The 26,801-nt window shown below is 36.0% G+C and overlaps 1 protein-coding gene across 6 annotated transcripts in view; it reads left to right on the forward strand.

Annotated features, from left to right (window-relative positions):
* The window catches only part of RGS7 (regulator of G protein signaling 7), a 581,352-nt gene that overhangs the window by 485,869 nt on the left and 68,682 nt on the right, over positions 1-26,801 (forward strand). For all 6 annotated transcript variants that reach the window (XM_077901487.1, XM_077901490.1, XM_077901486.1 and 3 more), the window contains 3 exons: positions 18,614-18,678; positions 19,542-19,618; positions 19,729-19,810. In XM_077901487.1, the coding sequence (XP_077757613.1) occupies positions 18,614-18,678; positions 19,542-19,618; positions 19,729-19,810 (224 nt within the window). The remainder of the gene's footprint in view (positions 1-18,613; positions 18,679-19,541; positions 19,619-19,728; positions 19,811-26,801) is intronic.

Consider the following 26,801-nt stretch of genomic DNA (forward strand, 5'->3'; position numbering starts at 1 on the left):
TAGCAGAATATCAGTCATGTTTATTCAATTAGTACTTTTCTATCTTCCTATCTCTTTGCATCCCCACAGATTTCTTTTTGATCCCCTTAGTCTTTCTTTTTTTAAAGTTTAACAAAATCTTAGTCTAAAACAAAGAACTCTTTTACATATTCTTCATTATATCTGAAATATGTTAACAAAGCAGACAGAGAAGAAAAAGAGGGTTGATGTTTCAGTTATTGCAGGTTCATGAATATAAGATTTTTTTTTTCTGGCTTTCTAAAAAAATGTGGCAAGTACCAATTAACACATAATGCTACGACAATAGTCTTAAGTGGATTATGATTTGCAAATCACATTAATCTTGTCTTGAAATATCTTCATTGGTTTCCTTGGAAACTTTGAAATTGATTTTAAGGTGTGCATTCTGAGTTTCAAGACTCATAACCATAGTGATATGGATCATTTTAGCACCTCATGGTCTTTAATTCTTCTGCCCTCTGAGCTGGAAAAAAGTATTAGCTTCTGATAATCTTTAATAGTAGGTGCACTGCAGTGTTTTAGTATCATTTATGATATTTGTATATTTAACAGTGTGTGAAACAAAAAAAAAAAAACAGTGTGTGAAACATTTTAAATAATGTGAATTACACCCTGAAATTGGAAAGAATCAGAATTGTATTTCATTCAGTGTTTTAAAAATAAGTGTATATCCATTTGCCTATATTATTTTTCTACAGTCTAAGCTAATATCACATATTATCCAGCATGGTTGACTAATGGTCAGTATTGCCAAATAGTGTTAGGCAATGCACATAAACTTTTCTAAACCTTCTTTGCCCAGCCCCCAGGGGAAGAACAATTTACATCATAACAGAATAATAGTATTCTCTTTTAAAGCAGATTTTCTAACATTTAGATTTCTACTGCTTAATCATTCTGAGCAATTTGAGAGGAACCAGAAGTTAGAGAATAGGAAGACATAAAGAAAACAAATGTTCTCTTTTTGTAAAACTACAGGTGACAAAAAAAAAAAAAAAAACTACAGGTGACAAACATATATTCAATAAAAATGCTCAGGTTACTCTAAATTTTAGACTTACTCCAAAACCACAGAAGAAAGTATGTTTTTTTTATACTTCTCACATATGGATATATGTATATTAAAGAGGAGCTGTTACATGTGGACCACATAAAAAATGTAGCAAAATATGCTTTAAGAAATGTCAAAGCTTTATATCATTAACAGGCTCTGTCTTTTCTGGGAGAAGGTTATGCACTGCTTGCTTTATTTCGTGTATTATTTTGCTAACAAAAATTCAGTGAATTCTGGTCTCTTCTCCACTCTGACTCCCCTCTTCCAAAAAGAAGGAATGACTTACATTTATATCTTGGAAATTACACCAAAAAAAAAAGAATGAAATGCAAGAAGCAGTGATAAGAAATTGATAAATGCCAAGATAAACACTGATTTTTTTTTTTTTTAATAATTAACTTTAGGAGCACCTGGGTGGCTCGGTATCTGAGCATCTGCCTTTGGCTCAGGGCATGATCCTGGGATCCTAGGATGAGTCCCACATCGGACTCCCTAGAGGGAGCCTGCTTCTCCCTCTGCCTATGTCTCTGCCTCTCTCTGTGTGTCTCTTGTAAATAAGTAAGCAAAATCTTAAAAAAAATAATTTTAGAGTTTAAATCAAGGTGGAATTAAAATGATAGACAATAATGTATCATTTATGGAAAAACTCAAATATCTCATGTTTGACAACTTAAAGTCATTCTTTAAAATGATATTCTCAGGGGAGAAAATCACAATGGAAATTTTAAAACAGCAAAGGGCTACATTTTCCTCTGGAGGTATTCCCAGACTTCTCAAGTTTTCTGGGGGACCATAGATTTAAAGGATGTTTCCTCCATTTTTTAAAGTAGTATTTCTAAGTTTTCCATTAAGAAAAGGCTTTTATATTAAGGGAACATTTTACAATAAAATTTCACTGTTAAAAATAATTATTTGGAAATTTTGTAACATATTTATTTTCATAAACTATAGATCAATAATAATTTTAAAGATGACTGAGGTCTGAAGAAATTTTTCATAGAAGTCTTATGCCCATAGGGAATTTTAAAATTTCAACTAATTTATAAGTATATTGTTATAGAGAAAACTAACAGGTGATCAATTCTACAGGGATAGTGTAAATAACACAGGAGTTCAAGAAAAAAAAGAATAATTCAAATTCCTCTTACAGAAGAGCTTGTCCATGTATTTTCTTTGATATTTGGAGCCCACTGGATACATTTAAAAGAATAGTTTAACAGTTATATTTTTAAATGTGGATGCTTACATTTCAGAATTCTATGATCATGAATATTTAAATTTATGGTAAAATTTTTAGTCAAATTAAAAATAATGTTTTGTTTTGTTTTGTTTTGTTTCGCCTGAGGTAAGTGCATGTGCAAAAGCATCCATCCATTCATTCATTCATTCATTCATTCATTTTTGTGCGAAAGTTTTATTTTTTTATTTTTTTAAGATTTTATTTATTCATGAGAGAGAGAGGGAGGGAGAGAGGCAGAGACACAGGAGAGGGAGAAACAGGCTCCATGCAGGGAGCCTGAAGTGGGACTGGATCCCTGGTCTCCAGGATCTGGCCCCAGGCTGAAGGCAGCGCTAAACTGCTAAGCTACCAGGGCTGCCCTGTGCAAAAGTTTTAAAGTCCACACTTCCATAGAGTGCATCTTTGGAGCAGTGCTGGGCATGACAAAGTTCAAATAAAAGGATATTAAGACTTACTCAAAAATAACACCCAGAAAAGCATAGTTAAATATTTGTTTCAAGTTCTATTATGGGAGAAAGATGTAAGATTTTAACATAAACTAAATAAATAAAGGAAAAGAAAGGGAATTGAGTCCTACTGAACTCCTATATGTAAAATATCCATCTGCTGCTTTACCTAGAAGCAGATTTTTTTCTTAAGAATTTCCTTATGTATAACTATCATAATTTACTTATTCCCATAATGCAAAGGAGAAGAAAATCAAAGAAAAACGGAGTCATGTGAAAAGTTCATGGCTAGATAACACAGCTGGTCCTTTAAGACTCAGCAAATGTATCCCCACATTAGGGAAACCTTCCCCACCCTCCACTCCACCCAGATGAGAGAGCAGTCCTGTTGTATGGGCCAGGCAGCTGTCTTTCGCCCCAGACTGTGAGTCGTTGAAAAGTTTGAAGACAAAAACCTTCTTTCACTGTGTCTTCCCTGTGCCTAGGAAAATATCCATAATTTCAGTAGGTGCTCAATAAACATTTACTGAATGAGTGAATAATTGAATGAATGAACAGTTTTGATTCCTAGGATTTATAATGTGGTCCAATGCATTACATTTAGCTTTAAAGACGCCAACTATCTATGCTCAAATTGGTAGTAAGAAAACAATGTAAAATTGTCAACAATTTTTGAAATGACCAAAAATTGTGAACAACAACCATCTCTGAATTGAATACAATGAGTACCTTTATGCTTGTCCTATGGAGCTTAAATTACAGATAGATAGGCATAAAATAGCCCTTGTCCTATAACATCGAGAGAGATTTTAAGGGACAAATTGTAAGATGTCATAAGCTTATCAAAATTTGTCAGATGATGAAGGCAATTTAGAATACTTGGTTTTAATTTTGTATTCTAAATGGACATATAATCATTATGAACCTCAAAAGAGAATAGAAGCCAACAGTATGAGAGAAACATAAGATATGTTGGGGAACCATTTACTGAGAAATATAGTATATGTTATACATACTCTGATCTAATTAACTTACATGAACACTAAATAAGGAAGAGTATATGGATTTTTACCACAAACTACCACCACCAGGGCTACCACCTTGCTAGATGATAAGACTCTCCCATTCTTGCTGAGGCTTTGGGGTACACTAGGTATCTTGTCCTAAATCCTTGAGCTAAGCCCTGCCTCTTCTGTTTGCTAGCTGAGAACTTTAGCTAAACTCTTCCATCCTGAGCCTTGTATATATATAAAACCTATGCTTTGTAGCTCACATCATTACTGTCAGGCACAGAAGAGATGGACAGGAGATACATGGAAGTTACTTGTACACTAAATTGGCTTGGGAAGTAATGGTGGTTATTCACTTACCTATGAGAGAAGTTTTTGCTATAGGAAAACATTAAAAATAATTGTTTACCTAGGTATATTTTTCTACTCCCAGTTTAACATAAGGCAACTAGGAACATTGAATTGTCTATCTCTGTATCTTGGTGCCTAGAATCTTATCTGGTATACTGAATGAAGAAATGAATACATTTCAGTTACTATAAAGTTATATCCTACATTTGAAAAAAGTGCATCCATTTTTAATATAGTTTGGCTAGTCATAGCTTAAAAGAATGTATGCATTACAGAGAGATTCTAAACTCCAGTATACTGTTGAATATTTAAAATGGAATGCCGAGGTCAAGAAGTCAAATTCTAATTTATTTCTAAAATTATATGTTCCTTTGAATCTGAAGTATACTTAGAATTTTCATCAGACTTGACTGAAAAGCTGATTATCGGTTCCACTGCAGATCCATTTAATCTTACATTTGCATAATGCCTTATAAGTTTTCAAAGGCCTTTACATTGATAATTTCCTTCAATTTTCAGAGCCATCCTATGAAGTCAGAAAAAAATTTATTAAAATTCGCAATTGTCAGGAATCTGACTCAGAAAGGAGAGAAAACTTTGTCACCCACCTAGGAACAGGCATTACTTACTGACTTTTGAGATTGATGTCTCATCTATCCATCTGTCAAAGCCCTGACTTTTACCTATTGTGTGTTTTTCTTGTGTTTGTGGAACAATCTGGCTCACTTAATTTCTTTATAACCTTAATTGGGATAATTTACCATTTGCAGACCTGTAGTACTACTCTGGTCACAGATCCCTTTTGTTAATATCCTGTTAATAATCAGGACACCTCTGGGGGAGTTCCATGGAAGGAACCTATCAGAAGTTCCAAAGGAGAGGGAAAAAATACAATAAACAGATGAAATTGAAGAGCAAAATTAAACTTTATAGAATTAACGAAGCAGGTCCTTAGATGTTTAGTGAAGTTCTCTCACCCTAATCCTGTTCTGCCTTGATCAGGCCACTTTATTGTTCTCACTTTGTACTGTCCTCTCATTTCAGATGGGAGATGTATAAAACTGTTCTCCAAGATACTTAACATTTTAGGATACACCCTTGATTCAGGATTTGCACTGAATATTTCTCCAAATAGAATGCTTCTTTCCAGACAAGTAGGTTCATATTCCAATTCAGCTGCTTAGTAGCTATATACTTGAAAAAGTTAACTCTGTGCCCAATTTTAACCATAAAACCCCCACCTGATAGGGTTGCTTGAAGGATTAGTTGGCCAAGGTATAAACCATTAAAATGGTGGCTTGCACATAGCACCTGGTACATAGTAAGTGTTAGCTATTACCATTAGTATCAGTATTTTCATCATTATTGTTTTCCTTATTTTTATTATTTTCAGGCTTTTATTACTATAATCATTATCTCTGCTCCTAAAAATAAGAGAAAGGACCTTAGAGATCATTGTAGTTCTGTCAGTCAGGAAGCAGATGGTTTCATTTTATTAAGGCTACTTTATGCAGTGATGAGGAGGGGAGTATGGGGGTGGTGAGGGAGCCAAGATGCTCAAAGCAGTTTTTGTTTTGGCAGTTAGGAAAAGTGAAGAAATAAGAGATGGAAGGAAACTTTGAGAGGGAATTAAAAATAAGTTAGCCATGCCACTTTTAAAAATCAACTTTTTCTACGCTATTGGCTGCTTTCCTGAGCCACCATCAATCTCCAGAGCATATTGGGAGGGATTACCATGGAACAGACCCAGGCCATTTTGAGATTCACTGTCATGTAGAGGTGTTCTGGGTTCGAGTTCCAACCATATCAGATTGCTGTCTATTTATTTACTTTTAAGATTTTATTTATTTATTCATGAGAGACAGAGAGAGAGAGGCAGAGACATAGGCAGAGGGAGAAGCAGGCTCCCTGTGAGGAGCCCGATGCAGGACTCGATCCCAGGACCCCAGGATCACACCCTGAGCCAAGGGCAGACGCTCAACTACTGAGCCACCCAGATGCCCCAGATCGCTCTCTTTTTAGATAAATAACAGAAAATAGGTGCATTATTTTCTTTTTTTATTTATAAATTTATTTTTTATTGGTGTTTAATTTGCCAACATATAGAATAACACCCAGTGCTCATCCCATCAAGTGCCCCCCTCAGTGCCCATCACCCAGTCACCCCCATCCCCCCACCTCCCCTTCCACCACCCCTAGTTCGTTTCCCAGAGTTAGAAGTCTCTCATGTTCTGTCTCCCTTTCTGATGTTTCACACTCATTTTTCAAAAAATGTATTTCAATCATCAAGATAGCAATTATGTTGTTTTGTTTTTCTGTTGCACTATTATTATTAAACATTGTGCTATCCACTCTCTCATTTACTATCCATTTGCCTCATATGAGCTTGAGCAATTTTTAAAATATGAGTAAATTTTTTAAATGTGAGTGGCACTTCATACTATTTCTGTGTCTTACAATCCTTAGTTCTCATTGGACTACAGGCCATGCCTCAGCCCTGGCCAGAGTTCCTGCCTTCCCTGGCCCAGCTCAGTACTCACCCTCACCACCTCCCACCCTCTCCATCCTCTGGCCTCTCTACCTTGAGGACACCCTGCTTATGTCCTGCTCAGGGCAGTCCCCTTGCTAGACTCTGATAGGTGCCCTCTATCCCCAGATCTTTCTGGAGCTGGTTCCTTTTCCTAATTTAGGTTGCAACTCAAAACTGATCACTGCAGACATGCCTTTGTTGATCCTGTGATCTAAAGAAACAGCCTTCCACACCCTTCTGCCCCTCCCACCTTTACTCCATCTCTGCATCTATCACAGTTGGGTGACTGACCAGTAGTCTTTTGTGTCTAATGCTTGGCTTTGACTCTTGCTTCAACCAAGAATTAATTAATCTCATCCTACCTTCATTGCTTAATCTGCAAAGGAAAATTAATAGTATCTGCTTGTTAGTGTGGTCACACTGCTTGGACAACATAACCTATGTGAAATATTTGAATAATTCCTGGTACATGGAAAGCATTCAATAAATATTGGCCATTGCTGTTACATTATACTGTATATTGTTCATCACACTCTAGACCAACTTACTGTAAGCTAAGAGCAATGATGGTCCCCTGGGCATATCACTGTATCCTCAGGGCTTAGAAGAAGCCTGGCACACTCTAGGCACTCAAAGAACATTTGCTGAATGAAAGAATAATGTATCCAATATCCATACACATCTGTCACACTTTTCCTTCTTAAATCCTCTCCCCATAAAGGCAGATTCTGTTCTTCTCCAGGAACTGAAGATACTTTGGAGCCTCATGTAATTACTACACATAGACCCCCTCTCATTGTAATATTCTTAGAATCTTTGTAAAACCCTCGATTTACCGGCTGAGGCTGGGTCACTGATACCATGTGGCCTCCTGTGGGTAGAAAACAGTATTACAGCAAATCCAGCTCCAGGCTTCTGACCAACCCCCCACCCCAATCACCCTATTCTTGGGCAGTTGGAAGCTCTGTCTTCTTTGCCCTCTCCAGGCACTCTTCTATTTGAATTTCTTTGGAATGTAAGCTCATTGAAAATAGAACCCTTGTCTGTTTTGTTCACAGCTGTACCTCCTCCACCTAGATCAGAGCCTGGCACATAGCAGGCATCTAGTAAATGCTTGTCAAATTGAATAAATAACTGAATTTTTAAAAATAACTTTCTCTATTTTTCCCCCCCTGGTGGCTCAGAAATCTGCTGCAGCTATTAACAGAAAATATTGGCCACTTACTCAGTTGTATATGGAGTTTCAGTATCAAGATGATGAGATATAATAGGAGTAAAAAGAATGAGGAAGTAGAGTGAAAAATGAAATTAAAAATATAATTTAATGATACCTAGCTGCCTATTATAAACAAAAATAATCATATGTTTAAAGTTGAAGTATATTTTAACATAATATTTGGAAAAGATAAGGTCACTGGACAGTGTACTCAGATGTAACAACACATGTACTTAATATTTATTATTTTAAATTCTTGGCAGTGCTAATTTATGGTTGTTCTGCAAAGAAGAATTAAAAAAAAATCAATAGCCCTTTCTGCAGTGTCCCATTTGAAGGAGAGCAGTAACTTTATATAAAAAAACTATCCCCAACAAGGCTTTTAAAAGGATATACTTTTAAAAGTACTCTGTAATTTTCTTTTAAGTAGAAACTTCTTCAGTCAATATAAAGGACAATATAGCTAATAATTCCATGCATTACTTTCCCTTTGGAGTTAACACAGCACTCTCCAATATATCGTGTCCTGTAACCCTAACCTCAGTCCTGGAATAGATGCACCAAATATTTTCATACTCATTACTCAAATGAGCAATTGGAGTCTCAGAAAGTTTAAGTGACTTTTCCAAAATCACAGTTAATGAGGATGGCCAGAACCCCAGATCTGAAAACTATACTCCATGGCCTCTTCTAGGATATCTGTGAATTTGTCTTTCCACACTGATGATCAGGGGATTAGACAATAGGCATAGTATGAGTCTTATGTCCTAAGTAATTTAGCCAGTAATTTCTGATGTCAGTCTCATCCTTTTATAGGTTCTAATATTATTTTATAACATACTGCCTATACCTCTTTCTTTTTTTATCTAAGAAACCAAGAAAAGGGAGTAGGGAGGATAACAAGTTCAGATATACAAAAGTACTGTTCATGATTATTTTGATCCCAATTCAATGAATATAAATTACTTGAATTGGGATCACAATGAATATAAAGCCCTTTGGCATTATCTGTTAGGTTTCATATTCCCACTGGATGATTTATTGATGTACTCTTGTGAAAGGTGAACTCAGAATTTATTGCTTAATTTGATAAATTTAAGTAAAGAGAAAGAAATTAAGAACCCTTCACGTGTATTATGGGAAATTTGCTTGAAAGTTAATATTTTTATTATAACAGTGGTTCAGAAATATCATGAAAGTTAAATTATGGCATTTCTTATTATGCTACATTAAAAATATATATTGATTTAAAATTCTACTAAATGCTACAAGCATTTATAATAATGCTTGTAATAATGCCACATAAGAAAGAATGGGAAGTCAGGTACTACTGCAGATAACTAGCTGAGCATCTGAAAGTTTTGTAGGTATCTTTGTTATCATAGAAAAGATCTGTTTTATTCAATACTATCCAAGAGAGGGAATGACACAAACACATGCAGTTGATTCCTGTTCTTTGAGGTAGTTATGTTCTATAAATTTACCAAAATATGGAATTAGTGACTACTGAGCCATTACTTCTAGGAGAAATATTGTGTTCAGGTCCTGCAAGTCTCTGGAGACATGTTTTATGTAGGTTTCTTTCAGCAGACAACTTAGTTCATATATATTTTTAAATTAAAATGTTAAATTAACATTGACCTTACAACTAACAGCATCCTAACTCATTCATAAATGAAGTTTATCCAACATATATATCATCTCCAAAAGAACATCAGAGTCATCTTGCACTTAGGAATGCTAGATGCCACTATAGCACTATCCCTGGGGTTCATTTTAGACAGCAAAACCACTAAGAAAAAGTAAAAAAATGCCAAAAAAATTAAAAAAGGTGGTACTAAATACATCATAAAAGGGGCATTTGTTTACAGAATGAGCTGAAACAGGAAGGTAGAGCATTGCCTTGTTCCACCTCAACTGAGACCGTGTGCATTAGCAACTCTAGTTTTACTGCTCTAAATGGCTGTGAACCATCATAAAAACACCACAAGCGCTGATTGGGGAGCTACAAATAAATTTTAGCAAGTATGCAAATTTGCAGATATGGAATCAGCAAATAATGATAATTAGCTGTAATTTTTAAGAGAGAGAAAGAAAGTAAATTTGGGGAGAATAAAATATCCACAGCAATGTAAGGAATTACAAATCGCCAAAACTCATGAGCCTTAGAAAAGCAATCAAACCTTTTAGGAGCCATTGATATATTTACAAAGGAAGATAAATTAAACAGCTCTGTTTCATTTGTTTAGCAATTTAAGTGGTTGGAGCTTACAATCTGTAATATAATTTGTGGATGAATGCACAGAGAACTGGATTCAAATAAGATTCACAGTGACAGTAATAGTTCTTACATTTAGGAGCAACATTCTCAGAAATTAAGAAAAATGGATGCATGTAGAAAATAGATGCAAGAGAGTTCTGCTCTTCTCAGCACTCTCTGAGAGTCAGTGTAATGCTCCCACTGCTGCTGCCTTTGTATTTTATGTGTGATAAGCATCTGCTGTGTGATCACAAACCCAAGAACCCTCTGACTCACCTAGTTATTTGTATGGTTGTGGAAAAGGATTTCACTTACTGCCAATTAAATAAAGATGACAATACTTTTTTTTTCTGAGATAACTAGATAACTTAAGTCAACTACTTAAGGCTCTGGATAAAATAATACATGTAAACACCTTAACTTGCAGCAGTCTACATGGTAGAGTCATCAGAGGACACTTCCTTTTCCTTTAGGAGGAGGTACGAGTCCACAGCTCTAATTCTTTTCATCCTCATAGTGGTTCGCTATTATCCCACAGGTATCCTACAAGAATTCCTTCTTCTTAAGACCTTCAAGGCAGGTATTTGAAGATTTTCATGGTCCAAGTGTTCAGTTACCATAGTAGATCTTGCTTATCTTTTTTTAAAGATTTTATTTATTTACTTGAAAGACAGAGGTAGCACGATCACAGAGGGAGAGGGAGAAGCAGACCCCCATTGAGCAGGGAGCCTGATGCTGGGCTCAATTTCAAGACCCTGGAATCATAACCCAAGCTGAAGGCAGAAGATTTAACTAACTGAGCCATCTAAGTGCCGCAGATCTTTCTTATCTTGATTAATCTTCTTTAGTCGAGGTATTTGATCTCATACAATAGTGTATTCCTTCTTCTACTTTATAATAACATGGTCTTCATTAACATATATCAGAAAATTTGGGTCATCTGGGTGGCTCAGTCAGTTAAGCAGCTGCCTTAGGCTCAGATCATGACCCTAGGGTTCTGGGATCAAGCCCCACATCAAGCTTCCTGCTCAATGTGCAGCCTACTTCTCCCTCTCTACTGCTTATACTCGCTCTCTCTTCCAAATAAATAAATAAAATCTTTTAAAAAAATACCTTCAAATTATTATTTTGGAAATACTGTTCTCGAAGATAATTATCTCTTTACTTTAGAGTGAAATTAAGGATAATGTTTTTGTTTAAGTTTTTTATATTATAAAAAAATCCAAAAAAAAATCCAAAAATCATTGATTTCTTAAAGGAGCATTCACTCAGCATAGATATAATCACAAAACACATTTGCATCTTGAAGTGGATGTAAGAAGCAAGAACTGACTCACACACCATACTTACTGGACACTTTCCAGAATTACTCCCCCTGCCCCTGCATGGAATAAGAAGAAAAGAAAGCAAAACTGGAGTAGAAAGAATTATTAGGACAGCACAGAAATTGGAAAATGGTGCCACAAGCCACTCACTTGAAAGATGTATTCTTTCTGGAATCAATAGAATTTAGCCAAAAGAAAGGAAGATGATGATATCAGACTTAAAATTTCTCTTCTCAAGAAATTAGGGCAACTTTACAGAACTGGATGAAGTTCTGACCAATCCTATGAATGATTCGTCAATCTACATGAGCTGGAGTGAGTAAGTCTTAGGAGGGTAGAGAAAGACTTGCCCCATCTTGGATTAAGGTTTCTTAGGCTTAAACACAGCATTCAAAGAGACAGCCCTATGCCTTGCCTGATGTTTTGTCTCTGACCTAGATTTCATAAAGCAGCTCAGGCTCTCTCCCTCTCATTCAGGGAGCAAGCCTAAGAGTAAAGGGGAGGAACCGGGAGGAACAATGTCATATCCTTGCAGAATTGTTATGCTGCTGGCCAATAGTTACAACAGCAAACCCAGGATTTTCTAGGTCAGCTTCACCAGTGAAGTAGCCTCAGTCCAAAATGAGTGAACAATGCCAAAGGAAACCGGAAATAAAAAGGATAGTCACAATAGGTAATAGCCCTCTTTTTTGGAAGATCTGAGCCATGATAGAATAGTTTTAGCAAATCTAAATTTTTTAAAATGTGCCAAGGCAATGTTTTTTCTCACTCTGATTTTCCAAGACAACAGCTTTCTCTCCATGTCCTCCAGGATCTAAATAATTGTGATTAAAGCAATCTCCAAATGGAATGTGAATACTATAATTAATTTTTTAAGAACTAGAAAAAATGGAGCATACAATAAACTCCAGTCACTAAAAAATTAGAAAGACAGAGAGTGTGAAATACATTATGGGGGATAACATTAGGCAGTGTTTATGGGAGATAACATTTATGGGGGTAACAGGCAATGTTTAATTTCTAAGACTAAAATTCAAGGAAAATATATTAAATAGTTATTTAATGGCCACTGATGGAATGGTAACAAGTTTTATTACTTTTAAATAATTGAAAGAGGAATTAAAGAAAATATATATCATGTAACAAAAGATAGAAAACAAAGAAAATACAATCATGAGAGAGAGAGATGAAGATATAAGAAAAGGAAGAACAAATATAACTTATAAGAATGAATGTAAATATTTAAGTTTATTTCTTAAAGTAGATGGTATCTTTAGGTTAGGTCATAAATAAAATCCAGTGATATCTGTCTGCAAGGAAGATGAGCCAAACATGCTGACCCTTTAAAGTAGGTTGGTAAAGCAAAGAGATACCAGGCAAATAAAAGAAAATGAAACCAGGGTTTGCAATATGAAAAATAACCCAAGGTAAAAAGTGTTAAATAGAGCCAAGTTAGTGAAAGTGGCAATCCATACATATTTTTTCATTAAAACCAGTCATTAAATATAAGAAAACAGATTGGCATAATGAAATTGTCCCACTTGAACATACCACTCTAAAAGTAAATAAGCTAATAAGCTACCTACATAAAAGGATACAGAAGATGTATGTCAAGAGGTAGAAAGTTGTGTAGAGGAAGACAATGGGGAAAAAAGGGCTGTTGGGTGGAGGTAGTAGGTGTCACTGAAAGCATAGGTCTGAAGGAGAAGCAGCCACCATCTGAGTGCAGTTGGAAGCAAGGTCCAAGGATAATGAAACGGGCACGCGAGGACTTTGGCTTTTACTGGAAGTGAAGTAAGATAGGAAGTGGTTGAAAAATGGGAAGTTTAAATACAATGAAATCTGATTTGTCTTAACAGAATAACTGATTGCTTTGCTTAAAATGGACTCTTCAGAGTTGGAGAGGATAAAAGACATATTCATGCTTAAAGTCTATGGAATTTGGTTACACAGATCATGTAAAATCACATTCATGATTTGAAAGGTGAACACACCCTCATTCAGCAATGACACTTTAGGAAATTATCAAATATCTAAAAAATAAACATACAGCCATACATACATGTTTGCAGAAGAACTAGTAAATAATCACAAGATGAAGGACATAATCCAAGTGTTCAACAATAATGCCATATTTAAATAAATAATAAATGGATTATAATGAAATAATTTTTCAAGATATTGTGGAATAGCACTTACTGACATGAAATTGTCCAAATAGAACATTAAAGGTAAAAGCTCATAAGATAGCATATGTAGTACTGTTTTAAATAAATATATGCAGATAAAGTTTTGATATAAATACAGTCATGTGTATGTTAGTAGATTTGTATAGAATGGAAAAAGCCAGAATATATGCAAAATAATGACAGAAGTAAGATTAGAATGATTTTTTCTTTAATATTTATACTTTTTTCTGGGACGCCTGAGTGGCTCAGTGGTTGAGCATCTGCCTTCGACTCAGGGAGTACTGGGATCGAGTCCCACATCAGGTTCCCTGCATGGAGCCTGCTTCTCCCTCTGCCTCTGTCTTTGCCTCTCTCTGTATCTCTCATGAGTAAATAAATAAATAATCTTTTTTAAAAAGATTTAATATTTATATTTTTTTGAATTGCCTTAACTTTTACAATGAGTAATAAGGATTTTAAAAATTAAATTATTTCAACTTTAAAGTAAAACAATTTGTGTGAATCATTTTTAATGATGATACAACATGTCATTGAAGAAATACACATGAATTCCTTGCCCCACTGTGTTCCTATATTCTGTATCATGAAGACTTACACTTCTGTATTTCATGCTATTTCCTTGGGTTACATTCTCAGAAGTGCAAGTACTGGAAGAATGCCCGTGATTACTCATTGTCAAAATTCTTTAAAAAAAGACTTCACTGTAAAAAAAAAAAAAAAAAAAAAGACTTCACTGTTAGGTGCTCACACTCAGTGCTGTTTCACTTCTTTATGGCCAGAATGGATTATTGCCAATCAGTAACATATCTGCTCTTCTGATGAGTAGAAAGTGATTTTCGTAACAGGATGCTAAAATGGAAATCCAGCCAACGTGTTAAGTGGATCAACACCAGATGTGAAAGTGCTGAGCTAGACTGACATACAAATTGTCACACTAGCTGCTGTCAGCTCCCATTGAGGGCATTAAAGGGTAAAATGTTGGCTTAAAGACTGATTTTGTAGCTGTTAGGATGTCAGGAGTCATTGCCCCCATCAGTCCCAAGTGGGAAGAATGAGTGAGAATGTCCCTCATCTCAAGCCCCATGACAGAAATTTCAAGGGCTTTCTGAGAGTGCTTGACAGGAGTCACCTAGTCCTGGGAACACAATGGATCATGAACTGCAGGCCTTGGAATTACAAGGGGCAGGAGACAGGCTATCCAGTTATGGGTGGAGGAATTGAAAGGGAAATGGCTATATTCCGTGACCTACTTTTAGGACAAAAAGTGCATGAGTGTTTCTCTTGTGTGCAATCTAAGCCAGATATGACAGAGTCCTCTCCTGGAGAACAGCCTGGACAGAGAGAGGCCAGGGGTATAGTCCAAGGGCTGTGGCAGTGATCAGCCCCTATAAAGACGCTACAGATGAGAGATTCCCAGCATTGGCACCGTGTGATTTCTCCAAAGCATCCCACAAAGTAATATGAAAAACATAATCTGCCTAACAACTCTGCCAAGACCAGAGAATGGCAGCATTAGATCACCATGCTGCTATCAGTCAACAAAGAATGGCAGCATCCTGTTTCCTCCCTATATTCCAACTTCATAAAGTTAGAAGCCTTGGTCAGCAATTCTTGGTGGGGACGCAGAAGCACAAGGTGGACAAAGAAGATGGTCACATCTCTCTCACCACAGAAACTGGGGAAAAAGGGAAAGGGGAAGACCTCAAGACTGTAAACCAGCCTTGAATTTTTTAATATTCCTTGGGATAGACACCCTTTTTAATAAGTTGGGGCTCACTCTTTGAATTACCCGAGTGACAAGCAAGACTGAGGATGCTGCTTGAGTTTTTATTCAGGGACTAGGGAAGAATTTGCTCACACAATGAACTTGGAACAATAAAAAAGTTTCATGACAATATGTGTTATATTTGTATGACAATATTCACGTGGCAATTGTATTTCTAATCTTTGTGAATTATACAGTTACGTCCTTTCCATGTTTAGATATTGGGATCTTAGTAATTTTCTCACAGACCTCTGTGATTCAACTCTGCACACTTTTGTCATAGATACTAGTTTTGGGGGCAGCCCCGGTGGCCCAGCGGTTTAGCGCTGCCTTCAGTCCAAGGTGTGATCCTGGGGACCCAGCATCGAGCCCCACATCGGGCTCCCTGCATGGAGCCTGCTTCTCCCTCTGCCTGTGTCTCTGCCTCTCTCTCTCTCTGTGTGTGTGTGTGTGTGTGTGTGTGTGTGTGTGTCTCATGAATAAATAAAATCTTTAAAAAAATAAAAGGTACTAGTTTTTGTTCAACAGACTATTCTACCTCAGAGAACTTTAGGAAATTTCATGGAAAAAAACTCATGCCAGTATTCACTTTCTGTTAAGTTAGGTGTGTGATCCAGAAACTTTGATACCTCAGTCTTAAGGTGTATTCACACCAGATTGTATGCATTTACTATACAGCTATTTTAGCCAAAGTGATACGGTAGGCCTTCTCAAACTTTCTTCCACTCACTGGCATACCCTCCTATTAAATTACTTGTTTGTTTGATCCTCAAAATTGTATCATATGGTCTGAAACTATTGCAGAAAGATATATTTAAACTTAAGATTTAAATTAAATCTTCAATAATGGAGAACATTAAAAAAATCCACCAATGGCTTTTTTAGTTGTTCTCAATATGTTGGCGCTGCAGAAAAAACACAAGGGTTCTGTTAAAGACCACTTGCACTCAGGCCTAGGTCCATATGGGACGCCCCATAGAGCACTTTTGGCACCTAAGAAAATAGGGTTTAGTACAAAAACACTTGGCCTGAGTCATAGTTTTGAAGATGCAGAGCTACTCTCATTTTTTAAAACTTTTGGTAAACTGTAAAATCACTGGAATTGAAACCCTCTTTTATTTACATGGACCTCCTTCTCATCTGCATCCCATTCAATGCTAACACTCTGCTGATAAAGAATAAAAGGATCATCTGTACCTGTCTACTGTCCTGTGTCCACACTGGATTGGTGAGGTTTGGGACCTTTTCGTCATAATTGTATTTGCAGTGCCTTTAACAGTGTCCAGAATGTTCCCTACTTGCTAACCTAGCTTTTTCCTTCTTCCTCTTTACCAAGAAGACTAGTAGAAATCATGAATTGTTTTAACTGCTAAATATCTCCTTCTAAAAAGATCCCATTCATTTATTCATTCATCATTCACTCATTCAATGGATCCATGTGGAACAACTACTGTGTTTACTGTATACCCGGTGCTGCCTGTCCATACCTTTGTTTTGCTTCCTAGAGAATTAAGAAAAATCACATTAAAGGATAGCAATATTAAAGGGTGTGTAACTTCTTAGTGAACAGCCATCTAAAAAACATCACTCTGCTCCTGATTAGTTTACCTAATGAGGGTAGAAATATGTTTCCCAGAGGGGGTCTGATTTTGAAAAGAGCAAAGATTAGATGACCAGAATCAATGGAACAAGTAGTGGCTGGTGCAGCAGGACACATGGAGGAGGGCTGACCCAAGGAGTGGGTAGCTCAGGCGTGAAATTTGATTAAAGGTAAGCTAGGAAAGCTGAAATTATTTAATTTAGATATTTAGGCAGATTTTATCTTTCTTTCATGAAGAGATACCCTCAGGGGGATTGCACAAACTCTACAGTCTCTTTTACCAACTGCTGAGAACATTTTAGATATCTTCTTAAAATCATTGTCCTCTACAGTAAGAGTCTCTTCAAGGGTGAGTGAAAACTATGGCCAATTAGAAAATTAATGCATCATGTCATTTTTGTTTTTGAAGTTTGACTTTTACTAATTTCGAGAATTCGTGATTTTGAAAATTACTAGTATTAGTGAAAAAATAAAATTCCCATGATCAGTTGTAGAAAGATGTGTTCTCAGATTATCTCCTGGGTTCTTGGTGTCTGTAGTAATGTTATCATAGGTTCATGGTTGGCTTTCTCCTTGGCTTTGGCCTTCATAAAGGAAACTTTAGAGCAAATTGAATACACAGCATCAGTGTTTGCAGTGATTTCAGGCTTTCTGTGTAAGATAGTTCCTTAGTGATATCAGCTGGACTTCATAATCAAAAATTGAGGATGACACAGGTTACTTCAATGGTGGTAATTACAAGGACGCCCCCAGAACTAACCTCACAAAAAGTAGTATTTGACAGTCCTCATCCAGCAGATTTATTCAGCACCTAAAATATATAGTTTATCTTGAATTTCATGAGACTCAAATATCACATTATGGAAATGTCCTGGAAATCAGGACTGTACCAGAGGGCTCTGAATGCCTTGATATTATCCTAAAAGTTGCTAAAAATCCTGAAATAACTAAAGAAATATGATTTTTCAATGACGGTGCTGCTGTAGCCCTCTTCTCTCCCTCTGGCACCCATCTCATAAATCTGCTACCCAAGTGGGCTTTCCCTGGCAGCAAGGATATTGAGTCTTCAGAAAAATGGAATTAAAAGGTAGTCATATTGTAGTTACGAAAGATATTATAATTTCCTCTCTCCTAGTGGCAAAACAAATGATGATGGCAAAATATAGCAAAGGAGATGCCAAGAAGCCTTCAGTTTACATTAATAGAGTCTTTCAGTTGACAGAAGAATATGAAAATAATTAAATGTGCCAGTGATTCCCTCTTCATGCAATTCTTTTTAACACAGTAGTGTTATTTGTATATCTAGATGTTTAAGTTCATTTAAGGTGCTATTTAGAGGGCTACATTTTCCCCTTATTTAATAAAAATAAATAGTTACCAACTTTCTAAACATAGCTAGTTTCTCATAGGTACCACTGTTTGAGTTTCAGTAAAAATGCTACCATTATTTATTTTTGTCAAAAAAATATAAAGATAGAAAATTATGACTGAAAAAAGTGATAAAGACCAAGATGTCTTGATTTATAATGCTATATTTTTATTTTTAGTGAGTGCCTTCAGTTAATAAGCAGGCAAGAAATGATTCATTTTTTTTGTTTCCTTACAGCGGTTTACCTATGCAAGAGAACAATGCAAAATAAGGCAAGGCTGGAACTAGCAGACTATGAAGCTGTAAGTACCAAGGGCTTTCTGGCAAAGAGAGTCATAAAATGAACAGGAATAAAGTCTATGGTCATTTCTGGAGATTCTGTTGACTTTTCACCCCTGGATTTTAAGGACCAGATTCTAGGGATCAGGCGTCAGAATGGCTCAAATCCCTGACCTGCTTGCTTCGTCTCATCATTCACACTGGAGACAGTGAACTTCTAGATGCACAAACTCACAAGAGAAGGGACAAACATGTTTTGCTAACCTTGACATAAGGGTAAAAACATTAGATGTGTCCTATATATAGTGAAGACATCCAAACTTAGAGAAATAAAGAGCATTTGCTATGGGTAAATAGTTTTTGCAAAACCTTCAACTTGACCACCATCAGCAGATAAAATTAATCTGATGTAATTTGTTCAGACAATTGCTATTTGTGATTTACTGACTTTGAAGCACTGACTAGAAATGGCAATAGGCTGCTGAGGGTTTACATTCTTATCAGGAACTGGATAGACTGACGGAATCGTTAGTAGAAAAGTATTGCTTTCCTGTTCCTCACTAAAATGGCACAGAAAAATCCAATGGATTAGTCTTGAGCACTTTTTTTTTTAACAAAATAATGTTAGTATTTTAGATGTTTACTGGGTTCTCTAAAGTCAATTATTCATAAAATTAATATTTGTGATAGGTTTCCATGTTTCCTCTGTTAATATAAATGAAGATGAGCTACATTCAGTAAGCATGACTTATCATTGAGAACCAAAGTATACATACTACGTTAGAATTTGGTATTTGTTTTCTTGATAAATGCACACAGTAGATAAATGAGAAGGGAGTAGTGAAAGTGAATACCAGAACATCTTCACCTGTGGTATATTTTTCAGGAGAGCCTGGCCAGGCTGCAGAGAGCATTTGCTCGAAAGTGGGAGTTCATTTTTATGCAAGCAGAAGCACAAGCAAAGTGAGTCCTTGTGAGTCTTTTGGAAAATTTGTTCAAGTTGTGTTGTGACCTTTGTTCATAGAGGGGCTACAATTAACATTATTTATTATTCATTGTTACGATGTTGACAGAGTGGACAAGAAGAGAGACAAGATTGAAAGGAAGATCCTAGATAGCCAAGAAAGAGCATTCTGGGACGTCCACAGACCTGTGGTAAGCAAATATGCAAACATTATCTCCACTTCATAATCTGAGCATTTGGGAATTGAAGGATGCCTGAAAAAGTGATGGAAGAATGTGGTAGCCCCATCACTCTTCCCCAAATCTTGGTGATTTAGCTAAGAAAAGATTGCCACTTTTGTGTAAGATAACCAGAACTCAGGAGTGTAATGTTTAATTTATAAAGCTATACATTTTTTCCACCACATCACTCTTGGCATTTGAAATACTTGATACTTTTATATCCTTGAAAGAAAAAAGACTGCAACAAAGCAAGACTTCAACAAAGCAGTCTTACATAAACCATGTGACTCAGAGTAACAAGTAATGAATGTCCTTGATTAATACCAGAAAGCTATGTGCAAGGAATTCAACACTGGTTATGGGCATTCGTAAGAAAACATGTCTAATCTCATATATTTCTTTCTATTTTGATATTATGCATTTGTCTTCCACATACTTCTTTAAATACAGACAGGGCATTTGGGAGTAATATTTACATAAATATAGAATAAATATCAAGTTCATAGCATTGGACAAATCAAGATTGATGAGAATATTTTAAAAACTTTCCTCTCAACTACCTTCAGGATCAGACCAAAATATATCTGCTTTCCAAAGATTTCTTGATATGTGTGTTTCAATTTCAGATAGCAATGCAATTGTTAAATTCTATATTATTGAATTTTTCTGTTTTTGAATACCCAAAAGATTAGAATTAGAATTAAACTGGTTTCCCTATTCAATATTCAGATTGAGTTTTGTTCCTCGTGGTGAAAAAGGATTATAAGGTCATGTGCAGAAGTGTTACAAGAATATGAAGTAGGATTTTTGTTTGCTTGTTTGTTTGTTTTAAGCAATGTAGAAACTACTCAATACATTATGTTCCTGTGTTTATCCACTATATGCCTCTGGACATCTGGTGGCCCATCTCTAGCCTTGTTCAGCTTTGATGGCCTGCATCCTCCTGCAACCCAAGAGAATTCACTCCACAACTTCCTGCACTGCCTATGTCCATCCTATGGCAATTGCTCAAGCTCACAGAGCATGTCAATTGATCCCACCTCCATGCACTCCCCTGCTCCATCCCCTATAAGTTACTCAGCTGCTCCCTGGCCTTCTGTGTGCCCTTATTGGAGGCAGAATCTGTTTACAGTTGTTTTTGCTCTATCCAGTCCTCCGTGTCTCCCCTCAGCAAGGAGCACATATGAATGCTCTCCAGGGGCTCCCCTGCTGCATCCCTCACTAGGCTTACAATCAGAAAACCATCCCAAGGAGCACCTAGAGGGAGAAACCACCTGGGAGCCATGGGCTTCATCTCCGTTATTCAACTTCTATTTGCTGATGACATATCGCAGGTGCAGATGCTGAGGAAGCTAATCTGTGGGATCTCTTTGAGTATCAGTCTTTTATTTCTAAACTCTTTGTTTCTGCTATACTTTCCATTTTATTTAGGCTATTCTTTAGGAGCTTGGAAACTATGTCCTAGGTTTAGGCAATAGGAGAATTACAACAACGTGGCCTTCCTTGATGTTTACCAATTAGCTTACCTAGGATGATCTGATTGTGTTGACTCTCCTCTTCAAAGAGGTTATTCTCTATTCACCTCTCCAACTTTTTGAACTGAGTGGTAGCCTTTGTCCTCAACTTTTTTTTATATATCAGTCCTGTGGCCATCTGCCAGTACAAAGACTAACCACTGTTTCCATAAGAAGCCATATCTGAACATGGCATACCTGTGCAACATCTTATGAAAATACCATTTATTCTGTATCAATATGTGCCAGACATTGTATTGCATGGAATGTTGATTAAAACAGTCCTTGATTCCTAAAACTCACATCCAATGGAAGCATTTTAGTCACAAACCCTTTAAGATAGATATGACCACATATTTGTTTTCTGGAGGAAAATACACATGGTCATGGGATTTACATGACTTGCCCATATACACATAGCTAGTAGTGACAGAGCCAAACCTGAACCAACTATCTCCTACTCCAGAGATTGAGTCACAAAAAAGGGGAGCACTGAAGAAGTAGAGTAGCTCTAGTTAAAGAAAGCAGCTATAGCAAGAATGAGACCCTGCATGCCTCCATTCTGCAAAAAAAAAGGGGGGGGGAGATAAAGAATTAGCAGCACTGCATATGTGATATAGCTATGTTTACAAGTGTCTTGTTATATGTATATTTTACTTTTATATTTTATTCATAGTTTTTGAATATTCATTTTCATTCATTTTGCTGTTTTCAAGAGCCTGGTTCAAGCCATCTTTCAAACATTGTAGGCCACACATTCCTGATCTAGGGGAACCCAACTGCCATATAGAAAACACCATGGTCAGGTGTAGTTATACAATATGAACCCCAAAGGACCAGTTCCAGTAGTGTTGCTGCAATAAGTCCTATCCCCTATATTCAAATAGAATAATCTTGGGTAACCTATATACTATTTCAAGAAAAATCTAAAATTTTTATAAAGATATAAATAACTCTAGTTGGCATAAATTATTAATACATGAAAGAGATCACAAAGAATGCCCTTATTTTTATTTTGGTTTTGAAATACTAGTTATAAACATATGAACTGACCACTGTAAGTCTTAAAATCTGGAGGTCAATATTTCCATTAGAATAAAAAACACTCTATTCAAATTTCACAGATTTATAACACAATTTAATTGAAAGGCTTTTAAGTTACAAAAAGTATATTTTCCTGGAAGGATTTAGTTTCATCAGTATATAAAGTATCTTTGTTTTCAAAAACCAGAAATGGAGTTATTTCATTAGTAATATTTATGGAGTTTTTCATTTTATTTCTTGTACAATCCTACTGATAATGTTACAATAAAAAAAGTAACAGAGAACAATTAATCCTCATGAAGCTTTATCTCAAGTAAAGGTGATCTGCTACATTGTGTTGTTTGCTTTGCTTTGCTTTCATCTGGTTCTACTCTGGCATTTATGTAATCAAAAATAGATTGGAAGTCATTAGCTAGAAATGTGGTAAGGAGAGGGGAATCTCAGAAAGCATCTCAGAGTATATAAAGTATACTTTAAAAATAATTTAAAATACTATATTATATTACGTGAATTTCCACTTGAAGATATAGAACATATGTGTATATATATATATATATATATAAAATATGATTTTACTTTTTAAAAAGCCATGAGGTCATGTAACACAGTGTAATCAATCTATTGCACTTAATGCCGTTATGAAAAAAATATAGTATCTCTGAGCGTGCTCATGTTTACTCCAAGAAAAATAAATAAATGAAGTCATTAACACCGAGAAGGACTCTTCGGTTGTCAGGGATTCCAGATAGAATTGTCAAAAACTCACTACTCAAGAAGATAGTGGGAGAAATACACCAAATTGTAATAAATGTCAAAGGTAATTTGGAATTTGGGTTAATTTGTGTATTTGATGTTTCAATATTTTTATGAAGCCCCTTCAAGAGCTAATGCATTCATGGTCTGTATTAATAGAATTTTAGCAACTAGTTTAATTGAAGTAAAAATTATGCTTGTCACAGCGTTAAGGAACTCAGTTTTAGAGTGTGCCCAGTTCTAGAAACTATACTTTTAAAAAATTGCAGTTGGGGCAGTCTGGGTAGCTCAACGGTTTAGCACCGCCTTCAGCCCAGGACGTGATCCTGGAGACCCGGGTTCATGTCCCGTGTTTGGATCCTGCATGGAGCCTGCCTCTCCCTCTGCCTGTGTCTCTTCCTCTCTCTCTGTGTCTCTCATGAATAAATAAGTAAAATCTTTAAAAAAAATTTAAAATGCAGTTGAAAAAAATAAAATAAAAAATACAGTTGAACTATCGTTGAGGTGAAGAGTGAAGGGGCAAAGTCAAAAATAAGAAAAGAAATTGTGAAATTAAAAAAAAGAAATTGTGAAATTATTAAAGAGATTAGTGTACTTAAGAGTAGGAAGATTCAAAAAAGGTGTCTTCATATTTTGGAAATTTAATTTGGTAGGATTGGAATGAAGCTTATTCTTTTAAGCCATGTTGGATTCTGGGTGACCAATGTGGAAACAACTAGAAAGTAAAATTTCAGTATAAAAAAGAACTTATCTAACTCAACACCCAAAAAATAAAAAATCCAGTTAAGAAATAAGCAGAAGACACAAATAGATATTTCTCCAAAGAAAACATACAAATGGCCAACAGACCCATGAAAAATGTTCAACATCACTCTGCATCAGGGAAATACAAATCAAAACCACAATGAGATACCACCTCACACTGCTCAGAATGACTAAAATGAACTACTTAGGAAACAACAGATGTTGGTGAGGATGGGGAGAAAGCAGAACCCTCTTACACTGTTAGTGGGAATGAAAACTGGTGCAGCCACTCTGAAACAGTATGGAACTTCCTCAAAAAGTTAAAAATAGAACTACCCTACAACCCAGTGTTTGCACTACTGGGAACACAAATACCTAGTGTTTATCCAAAGGATACAAATATAGTTATTCTAAGGGACACCTATGCCCCAATGTTTATAGTAGCAATGTCCACAATAGCAAAACTGTGGAAGCAGCCAAGATGCCCATTGGCAGATGAATGGATAAGGAAGATGTGGTATATGCATACAATGTAATATTACTCAGCCATCAAAAAGAATGAAATTTTGCCATTTGCAGCAGTGAAATAAATCAGTCAGAGAAAGACAAATACCATATGATCTCACCATATGTGGAACTTAAGGAAAAAAACAGATCGAACATAGGGGAAGGGAAGGAAAAATAAAATAATGAAAACAGAGAGAAAAGCAAACCATAAGAAACTCTTCACTATAGGAAACAAACTGAGAGTTACTGGAGGGGAGGTGGGTGGGGAATGGGGTAATTGGGTGATGAACATTAAGGAAGGCACTTGATGTAATGATATGCAACTGATAAATCACTAAATTCTACCCCGGAAACTAATAATATAGCATATGTTAACTAAATTGAATTTAAATTAAAAATTTTAAAATTAATAAATCGAAATCTATATTTGCAAGGAAAAAATAGTGACTTGAAGGGGCACATGCACCCCAATGTTTATAGCAGCACTAACTGCTATAGCCAAAACAAGGAAAGAGCCCAAATGCCCCTCAACTGATGAATAAATAAAGAAGATGTGGTATATACATACAATGGAATATTACTCAACCATCATAAAATGAAATCTTCACTTTGCAAGGGTGTGGATGGCACTAGAGGGTATTATGCTAAGCAAAATAAGTCATAAAAAGACAAATACCAAATGATCACTCATATGTAGAATTTAAGTAACAAACAGATGACACATGAGAAGGGAAGGAAAAATAAAATAACGTAGACAGAGAGAGAGGCAAGCCATAAGAGTTGGCTATATATAATATATCACCCTTCCACTAACCTGGAAAATTCACAATTGCCTAGTGGGAGCGCCAAAGTTACACTCTGGAGACAGTACTATAAAGGAACATCATTTGTACCACAAACTGTAAAGCACAAGACCACAATTACAAATACTCCTGCAGACATGCTATGGGAGGCAGCACTGGTTCCTGTAGAGGCTATGTTTACATATATAGTAAGAAAAAAACAATAGTAGTTTTGAAAAGAGAATCAAGACTTTCAGTCCAGCATATAAAGACCTTGGAAGCTGTGACTTCAATTCTCATTACAAGAAAAAGCTGAAGATCAGCAATTGTTCTTAGATCCAGCAAGGAATGATGTCTTAGGGAAAACTAGTGTCCTCAAAATTGGAGAGCCAGATAAGTGGTTACAGTAAATCATAACTGACCAGGGCAGAATCCTGGGAGCAGAAGCCTGTACAGGAACCAGTGCTGGGGTAAGAAAACTTGAGGTCAAATGGACAAATTGCTGCAGGCTCAGTGTAGCCAAACTTGACAATGAAAACTCCAAAGGAGCCCAGTTTTAGGGGCAGGCCCCACATTTTTTGTGAGTGTTAGCTCCAGAAGATTTACTCTAAATTGACACCACAAAGATCTGAGAAAAATCCTGTCCTGTTTCTCACAGAGGAAAGGGAAAAGGAACTATTTTTAGATCTGCCCAGAACATTATCTTCTTCATAAAAAGACTTGCCTTCAAGAGAACTTGTAAATGTTACAGCCCAGGGACCACAGGTTCCTTAAAAGAGTAAGATTTAATTGTAGCATCATAGAGTTTCTCCTCACTCAGGCAAAACCACCATATCAGTAGTGCTCCTAAGTAACGACACGGGATTCCAAGGAAAGAAACTGTACATCTCAGGTCTTGTTTAAGATGTATAGACTGTTTCCCCAAGACAACTGAGAAGATAAAAACAAGGATCTCAGAGAAAATTTTAGTGCCTAATAACTACAGAAACAGAAAACAATAAACACAGTCTAACCCCTAGTCAGATAAACATAAACTACACACTGAATGCCTACTTACCTCAGTTCCTTTTACTCAGTGCATCATGTCTGGTTTTCAAAAAGAAATTGCAGATATCATGAAAGAAAAGAACAGTTTGAAGAGACAGATCGAGCTCTAGAATCAGACTCAAATATGTCAAAGATATTGAGATAATCAGACCAGGAATTTGAAAAAAAAGTATGATGAGTAAGCAAAGGCTTCTAATGGGAAAAGTGGACAATTCAAAAGAGCAGAGGTAAGATATAAACAGAAATAGGGAAACTCTAAGAAGAAATCAAAAGGAAATGCTAAAGACAAAAATAAATAAAAAATACTATAACAGAAGTGAATTAAGAATGCATTTAATGAGCTCATCATAGACTGGACATGTCCAAAAGAAAAAAGTTTGAAGAAGTATTAATAGAAAATTCCAAAACTAAACTAGAGAAGAAAAAAAAGACTAAAAAAAATTAGAACAGAATATCCAAGAACTGTGTATTATTAAAGGTGTAATATACATGTGATGAGAATACCAGAAAGATAAGAAAGACAGAAAGGAAATAATTGCAACAATGACTGTTGATTTCCAAAAATCAGTG

This window comes from Canis aureus, chromosome 6 (assembly GCF_053574225.1).
Source record: "Canis aureus isolate CA01 chromosome 6, VMU_Caureus_v.1.0, whole genome shotgun sequence".
Classification (NCBI taxonomy): domain Eukaryota; kingdom Metazoa; phylum Chordata; class Mammalia; order Carnivora; family Canidae; genus Canis; species Canis aureus.